Source organism: Antechinus flavipes, chromosome 2, assembly GCF_016432865.1.
Source record: "Antechinus flavipes isolate AdamAnt ecotype Samford, QLD, Australia chromosome 2, AdamAnt_v2, whole genome shotgun sequence".
NCBI lineage: Eukaryota > Metazoa > Chordata > Mammalia > Dasyuromorphia > Dasyuridae > Antechinus > Antechinus flavipes.
In genome coordinates, this window is record NC_067399.1 from 151,505,695 (window position 1) to 151,520,938 (window position 15,244).

Here is a 15,244-nt window from a genome sequence, read left to right on the forward strand (position 1 = left end):
TTTTTCTTCTCAAGAGTTGCTCTGGGAAAGCCAAGAATAGGAGCAATATCTAGAAAAGAACAAAACAAACACTCTATCCCTAAATCTCCATCTAATTCTTATGTTTTTCATACAATACTACAGAACACTGAACAAATAATTTTTGGCCTGGGAGTTTAGAGACCATCTGAACTCACAAGTGAGCAATAAACCCAGAAGGATTAAATAATTTTCTTCACTTCTTTCTGACCAAAAAGATCCTCAACTTGTCTTCTGGTACAGTTTATGCTCTGGCAAACAGAAACTATGTGCCAGGATGGTCCTTATAGTCTATTTTGTGAAATCTTTTACTTCAACAGCATGCCCACAGAGAGGTTATGTCCTCAGAAGCCATAGTGGGTAAGAGTCAGCCTCCAAGATCCAGTTTCAAGTCCCACTCTTGTCCTATAATATTATGAGGCCTTGGTGAAATCACTTAACCTCCAGTGCCATAGGCACATTTCTCTAAGACCAGAAGTTGCTGAAGACTGCCGATACGTAAAAGGAGAGAGAAGTTCCTCACCAGCAGTTCTTCAATGGAAAAATCATAGCTCCATATCAAACAAACATATCAGTGCCCAATAGAGAATAGTGATATGAATAATGAAATATGAAAAATGCAAAAATAAAATACAAAGAAATGAAAATAAGGCCTGAGTTTTTCACAGTCATACCTTTTGCATTCTGGGTGAACTGAAAGATGTGTATTCGGGTTCCAGTGCTTCCAGCATCAAACATAATTCCATAGAACACTGCACGATTAGCCGTCACCAATTTCTCATGGTACTGTTGGTTTCTCGGCCCCAAAGCAGTCTCTGTTATGCTGAAGATTCTTTGGGTAGCAAAGGCCCATCGCCATTTTACATATGCAACATATATGAACAGACAGACAAACAGTCCCAATGGATAAGCAATTCTTGATATCTTCATGTTTCCATGATTATTTCTCAATGTTTTTCTCATTTCTTTGGCTATCAGAAATCTGTGTTACAGCTGCAGGAAAAGAAAAGCCAGAGATGTATTTCAATAAAGTACAAGGCATTTTATTAAAATACAAGTACAAACACAAAAGTACAAATTAAAATACAAGTAAATAAAAGTACAAGCTTCATTTGTAGCCAAGGAATCAAATCTCAAGCAGAAACTGTTTCAAAAAAATTTTTTTTATCATGAACCAAAAACAAAACTTGAAACATTTTCAAGTTACTGTGAAGCCAATTGATCTTTGAAATGGTCTATGCTTTAATACTTCTGGTGAATCTTAGTAATAAGCAAAAATCTTACTAAAAACTGATCTACAATATTGGTCATTGACATTTTTTCTTTTTTAATTTTGAATATTACTTCAGTGATATCACTCTAATGTTTCCGTTGGTCTTTGTCTTCTATTGTGTTTACATACTATATATAGTCTGCTTATTTGTGAGTTGACATCTTGGGGTCTTTCAGTTGTTTGCTATGTTTTGTAATTCTAATAAGTTGGAATAAAAATATTTAAAAAATCTTTTCATTTTGAATTATATCCTTGGAGCATATCCCCTCAAAATACAAGGATGTGAATGATTTTATAGCCTTTATCGACACCATTAGATTGTTTGCCCAAAGATTAAACCAAACTATAGTGCTCTAGCCATTTGTTTGTGTATCTATTTCCCTACATCTTTTCCAATACTGTTTCACATTTACTTTTTTTTTTTCTTTTGCTAGCTGAATGTCCCTACAACGGTACTTTTAAAGCTGTTCTGTTTTGTACTTCTCTATAGTTTTGTTTTTATACTGAATTCCTTTATGTTGAAAATGTACTGTCTGTATTTTCTCCAAAGAACTTGAGTAAAATCTTGGTAATTACCTTATATATTTGTGTCAGTTCTTTATATGTTATGGGATGGTAAGTTTTTGTTTGCTGCACCCTCCCTCCCCCCCAAGCCATTCATTCTATATCATAAGTGATCCATAAGTATTTAATATATATTTTTCCTTTTCTATTTCTTTCTTGCAGAGTAAGGCGATGGAATATCTTGTTGAAGGAATAGCAATGAGGTGATCAGTATGTTTTTTACAATGACATCTTCCCTCCTCACAACCAATTAGACTGGAAAGGTAGGAAGGGGTCAAGTTATGAAGGGTTATGGGCACCAAACAGAATGTTTTATATTGGATAGAAAATCTCTGGAGTTTACTGAATAGAGGAATGACATGGTCGGATGTGCATTTTTGGAAAATCATTTTGACAATGGAAGACAGTCTCTAGAACAGAGAGAAGCCTGACACAGGGAAAAAAACTAGCAGATTACTGCTATAGATTGACAGGAGGTGATGAGAGTCTAGTGGTTACAGTCAGAGGAGAGAAGGAGATATCTATGCTGCAAAGGTAAAATTGATAGAACTTGGGATCAGATTAAATGTGAGCAGGTCAGAATGAGGTGAGGTGAGTATGTCACCTAGTTCATGAGCCTGGGTGTTGGAATCCTAGTGTTAACTCAACTTGAAACAAGGTGATATAACTCAAGGGAGATGTTAGAATCCTAGGGTTAACTCAATGGAATTGATACAGTGCTTGTGTTCACACCTTTAGAGAGCTCATATAAGCAAGAACTCATTGAAGTTCACACGTTTGGGAGATTTCAGGGTTTAGTATGAGATATCCGAATTCACACCTCCCTTGAAGCTCTTAGGGCCAGAGAGCACGCTGGGAGAAACCCATAATCCCTCTCTCTCAGAGGAGATCATATATAAGAAGCAGAGAGAGGCTCTCTCGGGGAGTTCAGTTGAAAAGATTCAGAGTGGAGAAGCCTCAGTTGGAAGATTGCCACGAATCGGAGTTGAGGCCCAGGCAGAAGCAAAAGGCTAGCAACAAGAGCTCTCGGAACCAAGCCGAAAGGCCCTCTAAGAATCTAGCTACCCGGGCCCAAGGAAAGAGACAAAACTTGGAAGGAGAAAATAAACATTTGCATTTTACCAGCTGGCTGCATTTTGGAGTAATTATTACTTTTAACTGATACTAAGGCTGCCTCCAGAAAACCTCCCCAAGAAACCTGCTCCCAGAGAGAACCATTATATTTTAAAGAAGAAAAACACTACAACTAGGTAGATCGTGCCCTTACCAGTAACAGGAAAATTAGGAAGCCAGGAGATTTGGGGTCAAAAGATAAGAGCACAGTTTTGGACACAATGAGTTTAATAGGTTTACAAGACATCCAGTTTGATATGTCCAATAGGTAGTTGAAGATGCAAGTACAGGTTAGGACAAAAGTATGGACTATATAAGAAGACCTGCAAATCATTAGCTTAAGAAATGATAATTTAATCCATTAAAACTAATGGGACCATCAAGCAAAACAATATAAAGAGAGGACAAAGCCTTGGAAATACTCATATTTAGCCACAGTGATCCAGATGAAGATCTGTTAAAGAATGAGACTGAAAAGAGGCAGATAGGAAGAGAATCAGGATAAGATAGTGTCACAAAAACCTAGATAAAAGTATATGGTGGGAGAAGGAGAGAAAAGAGCATTACTGACAATGTTAAATGCCATCTTTTTTTTTTTTTAAATAAAGCTTTTTATTTTCAAAACACGCACAGATAATTTTTCAACACTGACTCTTGCACAACTCTGTGTTCAGATTTTCCCCTCCTTCCCCCACCCCCCTCCCCTAGATGGCAAGAAATCCAATATATATTATATGTATTAAAATATGTTAAATCCAATATCTGTAAACATATTTCCACAATTATCTTGCTGCATAAGAAAAATCAATCAAAAAGGAAAGTAAATGAGTAAGAAAAGAAAATGCAAGCAAAAAACAAAAAGAGTGAGAATGTTAGGTTGTGAGCCATACTCAGGTCCCATAGTCCTCTCTCTCAGTGTAGAGAGTTCTCTTCCTCACAAGAATACTGGAACTGGTATCAATCATCTCATTGTTGGAAAGAATCACATTCATCAGACTTTGTAATGCTAGAGAAACTGAGACAGGATAGAGATTAGAGAGTTATAATAATTTAATTTATTGGAAAATTTAATTGATTGGATCAGATTCTCGTCTCCAAGTATGCAGTCTCAAATGTGGGATTCAAAGATTCTTTATAAGGTTTTGAAGATTAACAAAAACAATGACAAAATGAGGGAGGCACTGGACATTCTGATAATGTCTAAGATAGAAGATCTTTATCCTTATCAAACATCCTTATGATTAAGAGAGAAGGGTAGTGTTACAGCCTGGGGATTGGGGCAGAATAACTGAGGTAGGACAATTCAAGGAGACTGTGGCATAACAAATTGATCATCCTATAATATTAATCTTGTCGTGTACAATGATCTCCTGGTTCTGCTCATTCCACTTAGCATCAGTTCATGTCTCTCCAGGCCTCTCTAAAATCATTCTCCTGATCCTTTCTTATAGAACAATAATATTCCATAACATTCATATACCATAACTTATTCAGCCATTCTCTAACTGATAGGCATCCACTCAGTTATAAAAAGGGCTGCCACAAACATTTTTGCACATGTGGGTCCCTTTCCTTCCTTTAAGATCTCTCTGGGATATAATCCCAGTAGTAACACTGCTGAATCAAAAGGTATGCACAGTTTGATAACTTTTTGAGCATAGTTCCAAACTGTTCTCCAGAATGGCTGGATCCGTTCACAGTTCCACCAACAATGTATCAGTGTCCCAGTTTTCCCACATCATCTCCAACATTCGTCATTTTCTTTTCCTGTCATCTTAGCCAATCTGACAGGTGTGTAGTGGTATCTCAGAGTGGTCTTAATTCACATTTCTCTGATCAATAGGGATTTAGAGTACCTTTTCATATGATTAGAAATAGTTTTAACTTCTTCATCTGAAAATTGTTCATATTCTTTGACTATTTGTCAATTGGAGAATGGCTTGAATTCTTATACATTTGAGTCAATTCTCTATATATTTTAGAAATGAGGCTAAAGGCTATCTTAACAGAAGTTTAGAAAGATGGGATTGAGATTTGGAAATGAAAAGATCACTGGTAACTTTGTAGAGAGCAATTTTTGTGGAATAAAATGGTCAGAAGCTAGAATATGGAGAATTAAGAGGATAAAAAGAAACAAAATGGAGGCACCAATTAGAGATTGTCTTATTCTCCCTCTCTCTTTTGCCTTGCCCCCTCCCTAAGACAGCAAGTAATCCGATATAGGTAATACATGTATAATCATGTTAAACATTTCCACGTTAGTCATGTTGTGAAAAAAGATTCAAAACAAAAGAGAAAACATGAGAAAGAAAAAAAGCCCTAAAAGTGAAAATAATATGTAGGAAACTATTTCTAACTATTAAAGATTTTCAAAATTGAAATAAGTTAATGAGTAGAGTTTAAGTGATTTTTACCACTGGGAGGGTGTTCAAATACAGGAGAAGTCACAGAATCACATCATTTCATTGTCAAAATATGTCTCAAGTCCAGCCTATCCAAAAGAGACAGCTACTATATCATCTTTGTAAAGTAGTCATATAATCTTCAGCAGATCTCCTGTGAGGGGGAACCCATTTATTTCCCCAGGGAAGCCCATCCCATTTTTAGCTAGCTCTTATTATTGGGTAGTTTTTTCTTATATCAAGCCTAAACATTCCTTTTGCTAATTCTACCAAATGCTACAAAAAGAAGCTCTTTTCTCTCCAGACAGAACAAGTCTAATCTCATTTCTATACAATATCCTATCAAATACTTGACGACCACAATTTCAAGACCCATTCTCATTACCTATCCCAGTATTCCAATTTCCAGGCTAAATTTAGTCACTTCATCAAGATTTTCTTCATGTGGTATAAAGTTCTGTCTGTACTGTTTTGGTTGCTCTTCCTCCTCTAGAGATTCAACAGAACCGAAAACACAATCCTTCAGATGTAGTCTGACAGGAAGGTAATCACTTTTTTGTTCCTGGAATTGATTCATCTCCTAAAGTACCTCTAGGTTATATTTTTTTTGGGATTTCTTTATCACACTGTTGATTGCTGAGGACCCTCACTCCAGAAAACCCTCAGATCTCTTCCACATAAACAGAAATTTAGTATATGTCCCCGGAACTGCACCATCATCAGCAGTGATGGGGTCTTTTGAACTTAGGGTGCTTTTGTTCTAACAATCAGTCTGATTCTAAAGTCTTCAGGCCTTAGGATAGTCCTTTAAACATTGCTGACTGTAATTAGATAATCTGCTGGTCTGAATAGACCACTCCTTAGTTCTAAGGCTAGACCATAAAATTAGCATATCAGTAACAAGAAGAACAAAATAAATTTGTTTCCTAGTTCCTGGTTCCTTGTTAAATCCTTTTGGAATTTAGCCCACTTCAACAGGCCTTACAATTACAATAAACTTTGCCCCTTGACTTGGATATGGATTCAAACCTACAAATTCTTTTTACACACTTATGGCTAAAAATCTTTTGGGGTCCCTCTTTTGAACCTCAACATCAAAGTTGATTTCTCAAGACCAAATATAAGACTTCATAATCTGCTTTATCAAATGTCATTCTATTACATTCAATCCAAAGGCCTGTCTTAATCGAGATCTTTTTGAAAACTGACTGTCACAAGATCTGTTGTATGCTTGTTAGCTTTGGGTCATTTGCAGATTTTATGAGGATCCTTTCTGTATTTTTATCCAAATCAGTGATAGACAAATGTTAAATATCACAGAATCCACCACAAATCCCTGAGGTATTCTACTGAGGACCTCTAGGCCAAGATGATCTACAGCCATTCAAAACTACTCTGAGATAAGCCATAAAATCAGTTCCAAATTTAATCTATTTTTATAATCATATAACCCCATTTCCTTGTACTTTCCACAAGACTATCATGAAATGCTTGATTAAATGATTTGCTAAACTATCTATGGGATCCTCCCAAGTTAATTTTTGGTAAATTTGTCAGAAAAAAGACAGATTACTTTGGACAATCTGAATGTCTTCCTGTTCCACAATCAACACTTCTTTAAATCATTACTTAAAAGTCTGCCAGTAACTCAAATCAAGAAGGACTACAGACTATAGGCTCCATTCTTTCCTTTATTTCTTTTTAAAACCAGAACATTTATCTTTCTCTAGTTCCACAGACCTTCTTCTGTTCTACATGATTCTTACAATATCACCAAAGGCTCACCTTACACCATAATTGCATCTACTAATTTTAAGAATTAGCAACTACAGTTCATTTGGGGCAGATAAGCTGAATTCATCAGGGACAACTATCTACTTTCTTACGATTTCCCTACTTATCTAAGGTGCCAGCTCCCTAATAGCTGTTTTTGTTTTGTTCTTTCCAGTAAAAGATCACTCTTCTTGGTAGAAATAACAGAAACACAATAAGAATTAGGCAAGTTGCCTTTTCTCCTCTGTGTACTTGAAAACAATGTTGCAGAGATTAGTTTATCTAGAAAACCTTCAATTTTGAGGTTTTAGAGCACAAAAAATGCATATAAAATAAAATATAAACTCTTCAAGAGTGCAGAGTATTTTTCATTTTTTTCTTTATGTTTCTAGTGCCTAAACACTGGTCCTTACTAATACATAATGACTTGAGGACAGTGTCAGCTAGGTGGTGTAGTGGATAGAACACCAGCCCTGAAGTCAGGACGACTCAAGTTCAAATCTAGTTTCAGACACTTAATAGGTCCTAGCTATGTGACCTTGGGCAAGTCACTTGACCCCAATTGCCACAGCAAAAAACCAAAACAAAACAAACCAAACAAAAAACTGCCCTAAGTGAGAAAAATGCCACAGAAGGTAGAGGCTCTTTAACTTTAGGCCTTCAGGCAAAGACTAAATGACCCATTGTTAGGGAAGCAAACTATTTCTAGTACAAGTACAATTTGGATTACAGGGCACCAGAGATTTCTGGAAACTAACTTTTCAGTGAATTCTATTCAGGAACATCTAACACTAATGATGAATAAACAAGACAGTCTCCTCTTTGCTAAACTGAAACAATGCATCACTAATACATAACATACTAATTCTATAAAATGATTCTACAAAATAGTTTACATAATAAAATTAATTTAATATTCTCTGTTATTTATTTGCCTAATCAAAAGTCATTACTAACTCTAAACAAATGACTATTTTAATCAATAAATATATGAGTATCTACATGCAAGATACTTTGGCAATATAAATAAATATGTGACAAAATTCTTGGCCCTCTAGTAGCTTATAATCTACATGGGGCTATAATATGTATGAAAGGACAATCTAATAATTGTGACCAGAAAATGGTATAAGATTTGGAATATATATATAATACATATATATATATATATATATATATATATATATATATATATATATTAAAGATGGCTAAAGAGTAAGGAATGAGAATGGCCTGAAACTTGTAGACCATACAGAATGTTCACAACCATGCATCATGAATAAATGACTTAGATAGAAGCGCAGATGAAATGCTCATCAAAATGACTAGAAACTAGGAGGCAAGCTGGATGACAGAATTCAAAAATATCTTGATAAACTAGATAGAAAATTGGACTGAACTTAAGAGGATGAAATATATATAAACATAAAGTTTATGCCTAGATTAAAAAAAAAAACTGATCTTACAGATAACAAGCTGGAAAGACAATTTATCTGAATTTTTTTTTTTTTTTTGCTTTTTGGATAGATTGCATACTCATTTGACTTGGTACTGAAAAAAGCACCTGGGAACAAGGTGGTGACTGCTCCAGTCAGACCCCATCTTGGCTACTGTTAAGGATGCCCGCTTAAGAAGGACAGGGACAAGCTAGAAAATATTCAGTGAAGGACAACTAGTCTAGCGAAAGTCCATGTCATAATGAAGAAGTAGGAGGGACAAAAAGTACCAGGTAGGTATTAAGTGATGGGAGAACGGTTCAAAATGTGAAGAATTCACATTAGGCATTCATCAGTCACAAAAGATGTCCTTCACTGATGTGAAAATGCTCATCAGATAAATCAAAATAATTCCACAGCATGCTTTGGGTGAAACAGCTAACCCTAAATTCGCGTGGGAGAGATGTTTCAGTGTTGGACAGGCAACCAAAGTTAGATTTTTTTGCTGTTGTGTCCTAGGACTGGAAGCAAAGGGTAGAAGCTGCAAAGGGATAGATTTAGACTTGATATAAGGAAAGATTCCTAAAATCAGATCTAAAAGTAGAATGGAATGCTATGAGAGGTAGTGGGCGCCTCCCATCAAATGCTTTTAACAAGAGGGCAAATGACCACTTGTCAGGGATGATATAGTGGTGTATTGCTTCACAGTAATAATAAAGACAGAACTTATATAGCACTTTAAGGTTTAGAAAGAGAGTGATAAAAAATTTTATTCTTGAAATGGATATTATACACATTTTACAGGTGAGATAACTGAGGCAAACAATGATTAAGTGACTTGTCCAGCATCATACAAGTAATAAGTATGTAAAGATTTGATTCTGTACTTCCTAAGTTTAGTGTTTTATCAACCTTTATAACTATGTCTAAGTAACAATAAGCATCAGAAAACTACTCACTCACTCGGGAAGCATAAACAGCTGGACTTAACTGAATTTATATATGAAGCAGGCCTTTACCTGGGTTTTATAAACAGTAGCAAACATGTCTTCGGCTTGCCATGCCTTTTGTTTGGGAAAATCTGCTCAGTGACTTTAAAAATAAGAGAAGGGCTGATGCTCTTACTCAAATATTCCTTCTATGCAGTGGCTTCTGCTAATGGCACCATAAAAATTACAAATCATGGGGGCCAGAAAACATATTTCCTAGTTGTAGGTACTTTTACAGGAACCACAAAAAGCAGAAAGGAAGCCCTGAGACATTAGAAAGATAGCATAGTGCCCTCAGATCCCAGGACTCATATAATGATTTTCTAACTATGCCTTTGTGCAAGGTCAGACAAGGGTAGGCTGGATAGGCATGTCAATAACAAAGTATAAAACGCCCGGCTCCCTTTTTTAAAAGTGTCCTTTGTGATAGTAGAGATTTTGGTTTATCATTTTCATCTAAATGTGTAAGTAGCAACCATTGTTATCTTATATCAATATTATCTCTACGTATGTGGTTTTAATTGACCCTACAATCTATTTATCAGAGTTTTAAATAAGTCACTGGAGATAAAAATGGATTAAACAATTATATCTAGTGCCCCTTTTCCAGGTGGAAAATATTGAAAATACTAGAAAAAGTTAAACTTCCTTAAAAAAATTATGAAACATGTATACAAGATTTATTTTAGAAGCAGTGACCCTGGTACCTTGGAGGTTATTATGAGAATAAAAAGGAATCACAGAATTTTGGAACTGGAGGTCCCTTTGGCCAATCTAATCCAACCGATACCACCCTCAACAAGAATCAATATTACAATATAACCAACAAAAAGTCTTCAAAGTCTGTTATTAAACCTATTATGGCAGTCCATTATGCTTTTTTTTAGATAGTTATAATTTTAAGTTTTGGAGGAGTTAAAGACTAGCCTGAAAACAGAGTTTTATCCACTTATCACTAACTGTAAAATTCTTCCTTTAATGTTATATTCATTTGGATTGAGATTTAGACCATTTTAAAACACAAATACTTCTGGGACAAGTAACATAGTATCCATTAGCAGTCATTAACCTTATAGTATGAATAAATTTCCCCAAACTTCTACCAAATATTTCATGGGTTTTGATGAGGGGTAAGATAGAGCTCCAGAATATAGTATTAGAACTAGATTGGGAGGAAAAAAAGTCAGCTAGGAGCAGCATAATGGTATTGAGTATCTAAGGAAAGATTCAATAAAAGGGATAAATGATGGACTAAAGGAGTAAATTTTTCTTTGTTTATTCCTTTCATAAAAGATGAAACGAGGTTAATCAGAATTGACTAGAGGAAGTGAATTTTGAACCTACTCTTAAAGAGGAAAGGATTTTGCAGCCAACTTTCTAGGAATTAAATTCCTAATAAATTTCCTGAAATTTTAAACATGATTTGGCTTGAGAAAAAACCTTTTACTACCCAACTTCTATAAGTAGAAATGAGAAGCCTACCTATCAACTAAGTATATAAGAATTTCTGGTAAGGAAAATGGAAGGGTTATGAAGAAAAATTACTACATTGTATGCTAAAAACTTAATGAACATGTTTAAAGTGTATTAGACATACTCCAAAAACCACTAGCAATTCTTTAAAACCCTTAACTGTGGCTTTTCCTCCCACAAATGTCTATTCTGGTATTATAGAAGAATAGCAACTACAATAAAATCTTTTTTAGCTAAAATAGGATCCTTTAGTCCTACCTGCTGATTCAAATTTCTGGCAGGCCCAATGTGGTAATCTCTTAGGCTTTCTCCTGATACTGTTTACTTCTTCCTGTCTTCCAAGAAAGCATAATGTGGAGGGGAAAAAAGATAATAAATTCTTCTCAAATTATTCCTTTTGGGGAATGAAGAAAGGGAAATATTTCTTGTTTTGTTATTATTTAAAGTGAAAACTTAAGGAATAAGATCATAGTTTTTTGTTTTACATATTTAGCTATACTGGGAGCATATAATATTATCTATTATTAATAAGGAATCCTCTCTCTGGAGAAACTCAATTAATGAAATATTTATTAAATGCTTTATGCAGGGATATGGGAATAAAATGGTAAAAAAAAAAAAAAAACAACAAAAAAAACAAAAACCCAGCACTTTTTTTTTCCCTCAAAAAGTTTACAATGGACTAGGAGAAAGGGGAAGGGTAATACAAGGTAAATTCATACAGGGTGAAATGTGATAAGAGAAAAGAAATCTTTCAGCTTTGGGAGGGAGTGGTCAGGTACTTTATAAAAGCTTTATGAAGATGGCATTTGTGATAGGTTTTGAAGAGATTGTTATAGATAGTGACAGGGAAGTATGTGTCCCAGGCACGGGGATGGATTCCAGGAATGCACAGAGAAAGTAAAGAACAGGTTATAATCTTGAGAAGTCTAATCTGGCTGGAACACGGTGTGCAAAAGAAGATTCAAAGAAAAAAGGTAGGTTACAGCCAGAATGTAGAGGGCCTCAAAAATAACGGGGAGGAATTTACATTTTATACGCAATGGAGAGCCAAAAGAGAAGGACAAATAAATAAGCTGCAAAATGCACTTAAAAGTTTCATTTGCCTGACTGAAATCTCCCGGAGTGAATTCTGCTTTCAGCAAGGAATTCCAAGCACAGGTATTGCCCAAATAGGCGCCACTCGGCACAAACAACTTATAAAGCCTTGGGCCTTTCACCAAGGTGGGACAACCTCTAGTTCTATTCCGCCTCATCAGGGCAGGGCTCTGAGATGTAACCTTAAGGGTGGGGGAAAGACATCCATTTTCCAGAAACGCTGGAGCCAAGAGGCTGAACACTAATCAGTAGAATGCAACCTTCTTGAGGCCAGGAGCTGTTTTTAATTTCTATTTTTGAATCCTCTGGGCTTAGCCGATAACTTTGCCCATGTTGGCTTTTGATAAATGCTTGCTGAATTTGAAATGGATTAAATTTCACCCCAGTTCCCATCTAATCCAACAAACATTTTTAAGAGCACCTTCCATAAGCCACAGGTTCTCGGGAGGCATCGACAAAATAAAAAAGTCTTTGTAAAAGACCTTGAATTTTTGGGTGTGGAGGTGGTGGTAACGGTGATGGAATACCACATGCTCCGAATCCTGGGCATAAACTAGATGGCACAAGGGGGTGGATCGCGGAAAACCCGCGTTCCGAGCCTGCCTCAGACACTTACCCACCGTGTTCTCTCCGTTTCCTCATCTTTAAAATGGAGTGAAGAAGAACATCTTTCTCCACGGATTGTGAGGACCGAGTCAGATTATTAAAGCGTTTTGCAAACATTAAAGCACTTCAATACGTGGAAGCCAACGTTCCTATTGCCATGCTTCTTGAGGGGTTGGGCAGGCTTTAAAGGCATGGAAATGGAAGGCACTCATCGGGTCCCATCTGCAGAGAGCTCCAAATGGAAAACCCAGGGAGCGCGCCACCGGAGGTCCGCCTCCTGCGCTCGGTGCCCCCAGGAGGGGCGCCACAAAGGTTTCCCAGGACTACCCAGGGCCACGCGGCACAGGCTCTCCCGAGCCACTGGAAGCCGGAGCTGCCCTCGCCCAGCCCTCCTTCGCTCACTCACCCTCCGCCCGCCGGCCGCGCTCTCGGGGATACCCCCATCCAACGGCGGGGGCAACTCGCTCCTCCCCCAACTCGTGCTGCAACGAGGCCCCGACGCACAGCTCACAGCTGGGAGCAGCAGCTCCCCAGCCCCGCTCCGGCTCCCGCTCCGGGCCCCGCCCCCACCGGACTCGGCGTCACGCGCCGTGGGAGGCGGAGCGTGGCCACAAAGCCACGGCCGAAGTGCGCAAGCGCCTAGTTTAGGGTCCGGGGCCGTGGGTGAAGTCCGGGTAGTTTCGTGTTCTCCCCGTTCTGGGCGCTGCCTCTGCTTCTTTTCCGAGAGTCGTGGAGTAGACATAAAGGGGCAGCTGATCTCGGAGCTCTAGTCCACCCCCCACTTCCTTCTTGTACAAATGGAGAAACTGAGACCAAGAGGGATTTTCATTTGCCTAAGGTCACAAATTATTCCAATCCAGTCCTCTGACTCCAAGTCCTGTTCTTCCCACCAAACCAATTTCCTTGCTTTTTCATTCATTTATTCAAAAAATTAGAGCTGGAAGGGACTTAAGAGATCAAATCACCTTTTGAATCCTCTTCTCGTCCTTCCCCGCTCAGCGATCGTTTTTAGCCCACAAGGGTTCAATTCTTTACTCAGCAGCCGATTTTCAGATCGATGCATCCACCCCCAGTTCCCAAGTTCTTTTTAAAGCCCTTTAATAACCTGGTCCTCTCTTATTATTCCAGACTTTAAAAGTTTACTCTTCTCCACTCTCTCTATGACTCAGTAAGACTGACAACTTCCTATTTATTATTCTTTGCACAAAACACTCCATCCCTCATAGGTGCCCTTTTCACTGTCTATGATGCCCCCAAAGCTTTTCCACAGCTAATGCTTTCCTTAAGATTACTTGACTTTCAGATATCTTGTTATGTACATGGTATGATCTTCCTGAGTCCGGGCTTGTTTTTGTAGATTTTGTATCCTCAGTACCTAGCACAGAGGCTGGCATGGAAAGGGGTTTAATAAGTGGTTGAAGCTGGCTCAGGCATTAGGTTGGATGGTGCCCTGGATAGAATATCAGTTCTTGAGTCAAGAAGACTCATCTTCCCGAGTTCGAATTTGGCCTCGGATACTTGTGTTACCCTGGGCAAGTCACTTAACTTGTTAGCCTCAGTTTCCTCATCTGTAAAATGAACTGGAGAAGGAGATGGCAAACCACTCCAGTATCTCTGCCAAGAAAACTCCAAATGGAGTTGGGAAGATTAAGATCAGGACTGGAAACAATGACTCAACAAGACTGACTCACTCTCTTGAGGTCCACTCCCTCATCTCCAATAGCCTTTTTCATATCTCTAATTGAATGTCCCTAAGGCATCTCAAACTCAATAAATTCCAACAGAATTCATGATCCACTTTCTCTTGTTATTGTTCTGTGGTTTCTGTGGTTTCTGGATGTTGGTGACCCCATTTGGAATTTTCTTGACCAAAAAGCCACTAGCTTCCCTTTCCCTCTTGTTCTCCCTCTCCCTCTTTCTCTCCCCACCCACCCCCTTCTCTATGTGAAGAAGACCAGGAAAGGCCTGTTAGAAAATATGGGATTTGAGCTGTCTTGAAAGGAACCAGGGAATTAGGAGGTGGAGTGAGGAGGGAAAACATTCCAGACATGGAGGACAGGTGGTGAAAAAGGAGATAACAGTTTCTTATGGAGGAATAGCTAGAAGGCCAGCATAGATGGTAGAGTCTGTGGAAGGGACCAATTGTGGAAAATTGTAAAAGTAAGAATGGGCCAGGTTGTGAAATAAAGCTAAACAGAGGATTTTATATTTGATCCTGGAGTTGACTCAACTATCATTTTCCCCAACAAGCTTTTTTTGACTTATCTGGTCCCAAACTGATTTCTCTATTCTCTGCTTTATGATGCTAATTTTTGGCATTTAATTATAAAAAGCTTTGCAATATTCTGATTTGAATATGAGAAACCACAAAGTTTTTAATAATCTCAATCTGCTCCTCAGCACAAAAATCTTCAATACACATTTTCCTTCAGGCAAAATGTATTACAAAAACTCTTGGAATACCAAAACTCTCCAAAGAATTAAAATAATGCAGAGGTC

General features: G+C 37.6%; 1 protein-coding gene across 1 annotated transcript in view; it reads right to left on the reverse strand.

Annotated features, from left to right (window-relative positions):
• Positions 1–13,305, reverse strand: part of ENTPD6 (ectonucleoside triphosphate diphosphohydrolase 6) — a 49,867-nt gene extending 36,562 nt beyond the window's left edge. The window contains 3 exon segments of the mRNA XM_051975826.1: positions 693–1,011; positions 11,300–11,372; positions 13,152–13,305. Of these exon segments, the coding sequence (XP_051831786.1) occupies positions 693–981 (289 nt within the window). The 5' untranslated portion in view covers positions 982–1,011; positions 11,300–11,372; positions 13,152–13,305.
• Positions 13,306–15,244: the final 1,939 nt, after the last annotated feature.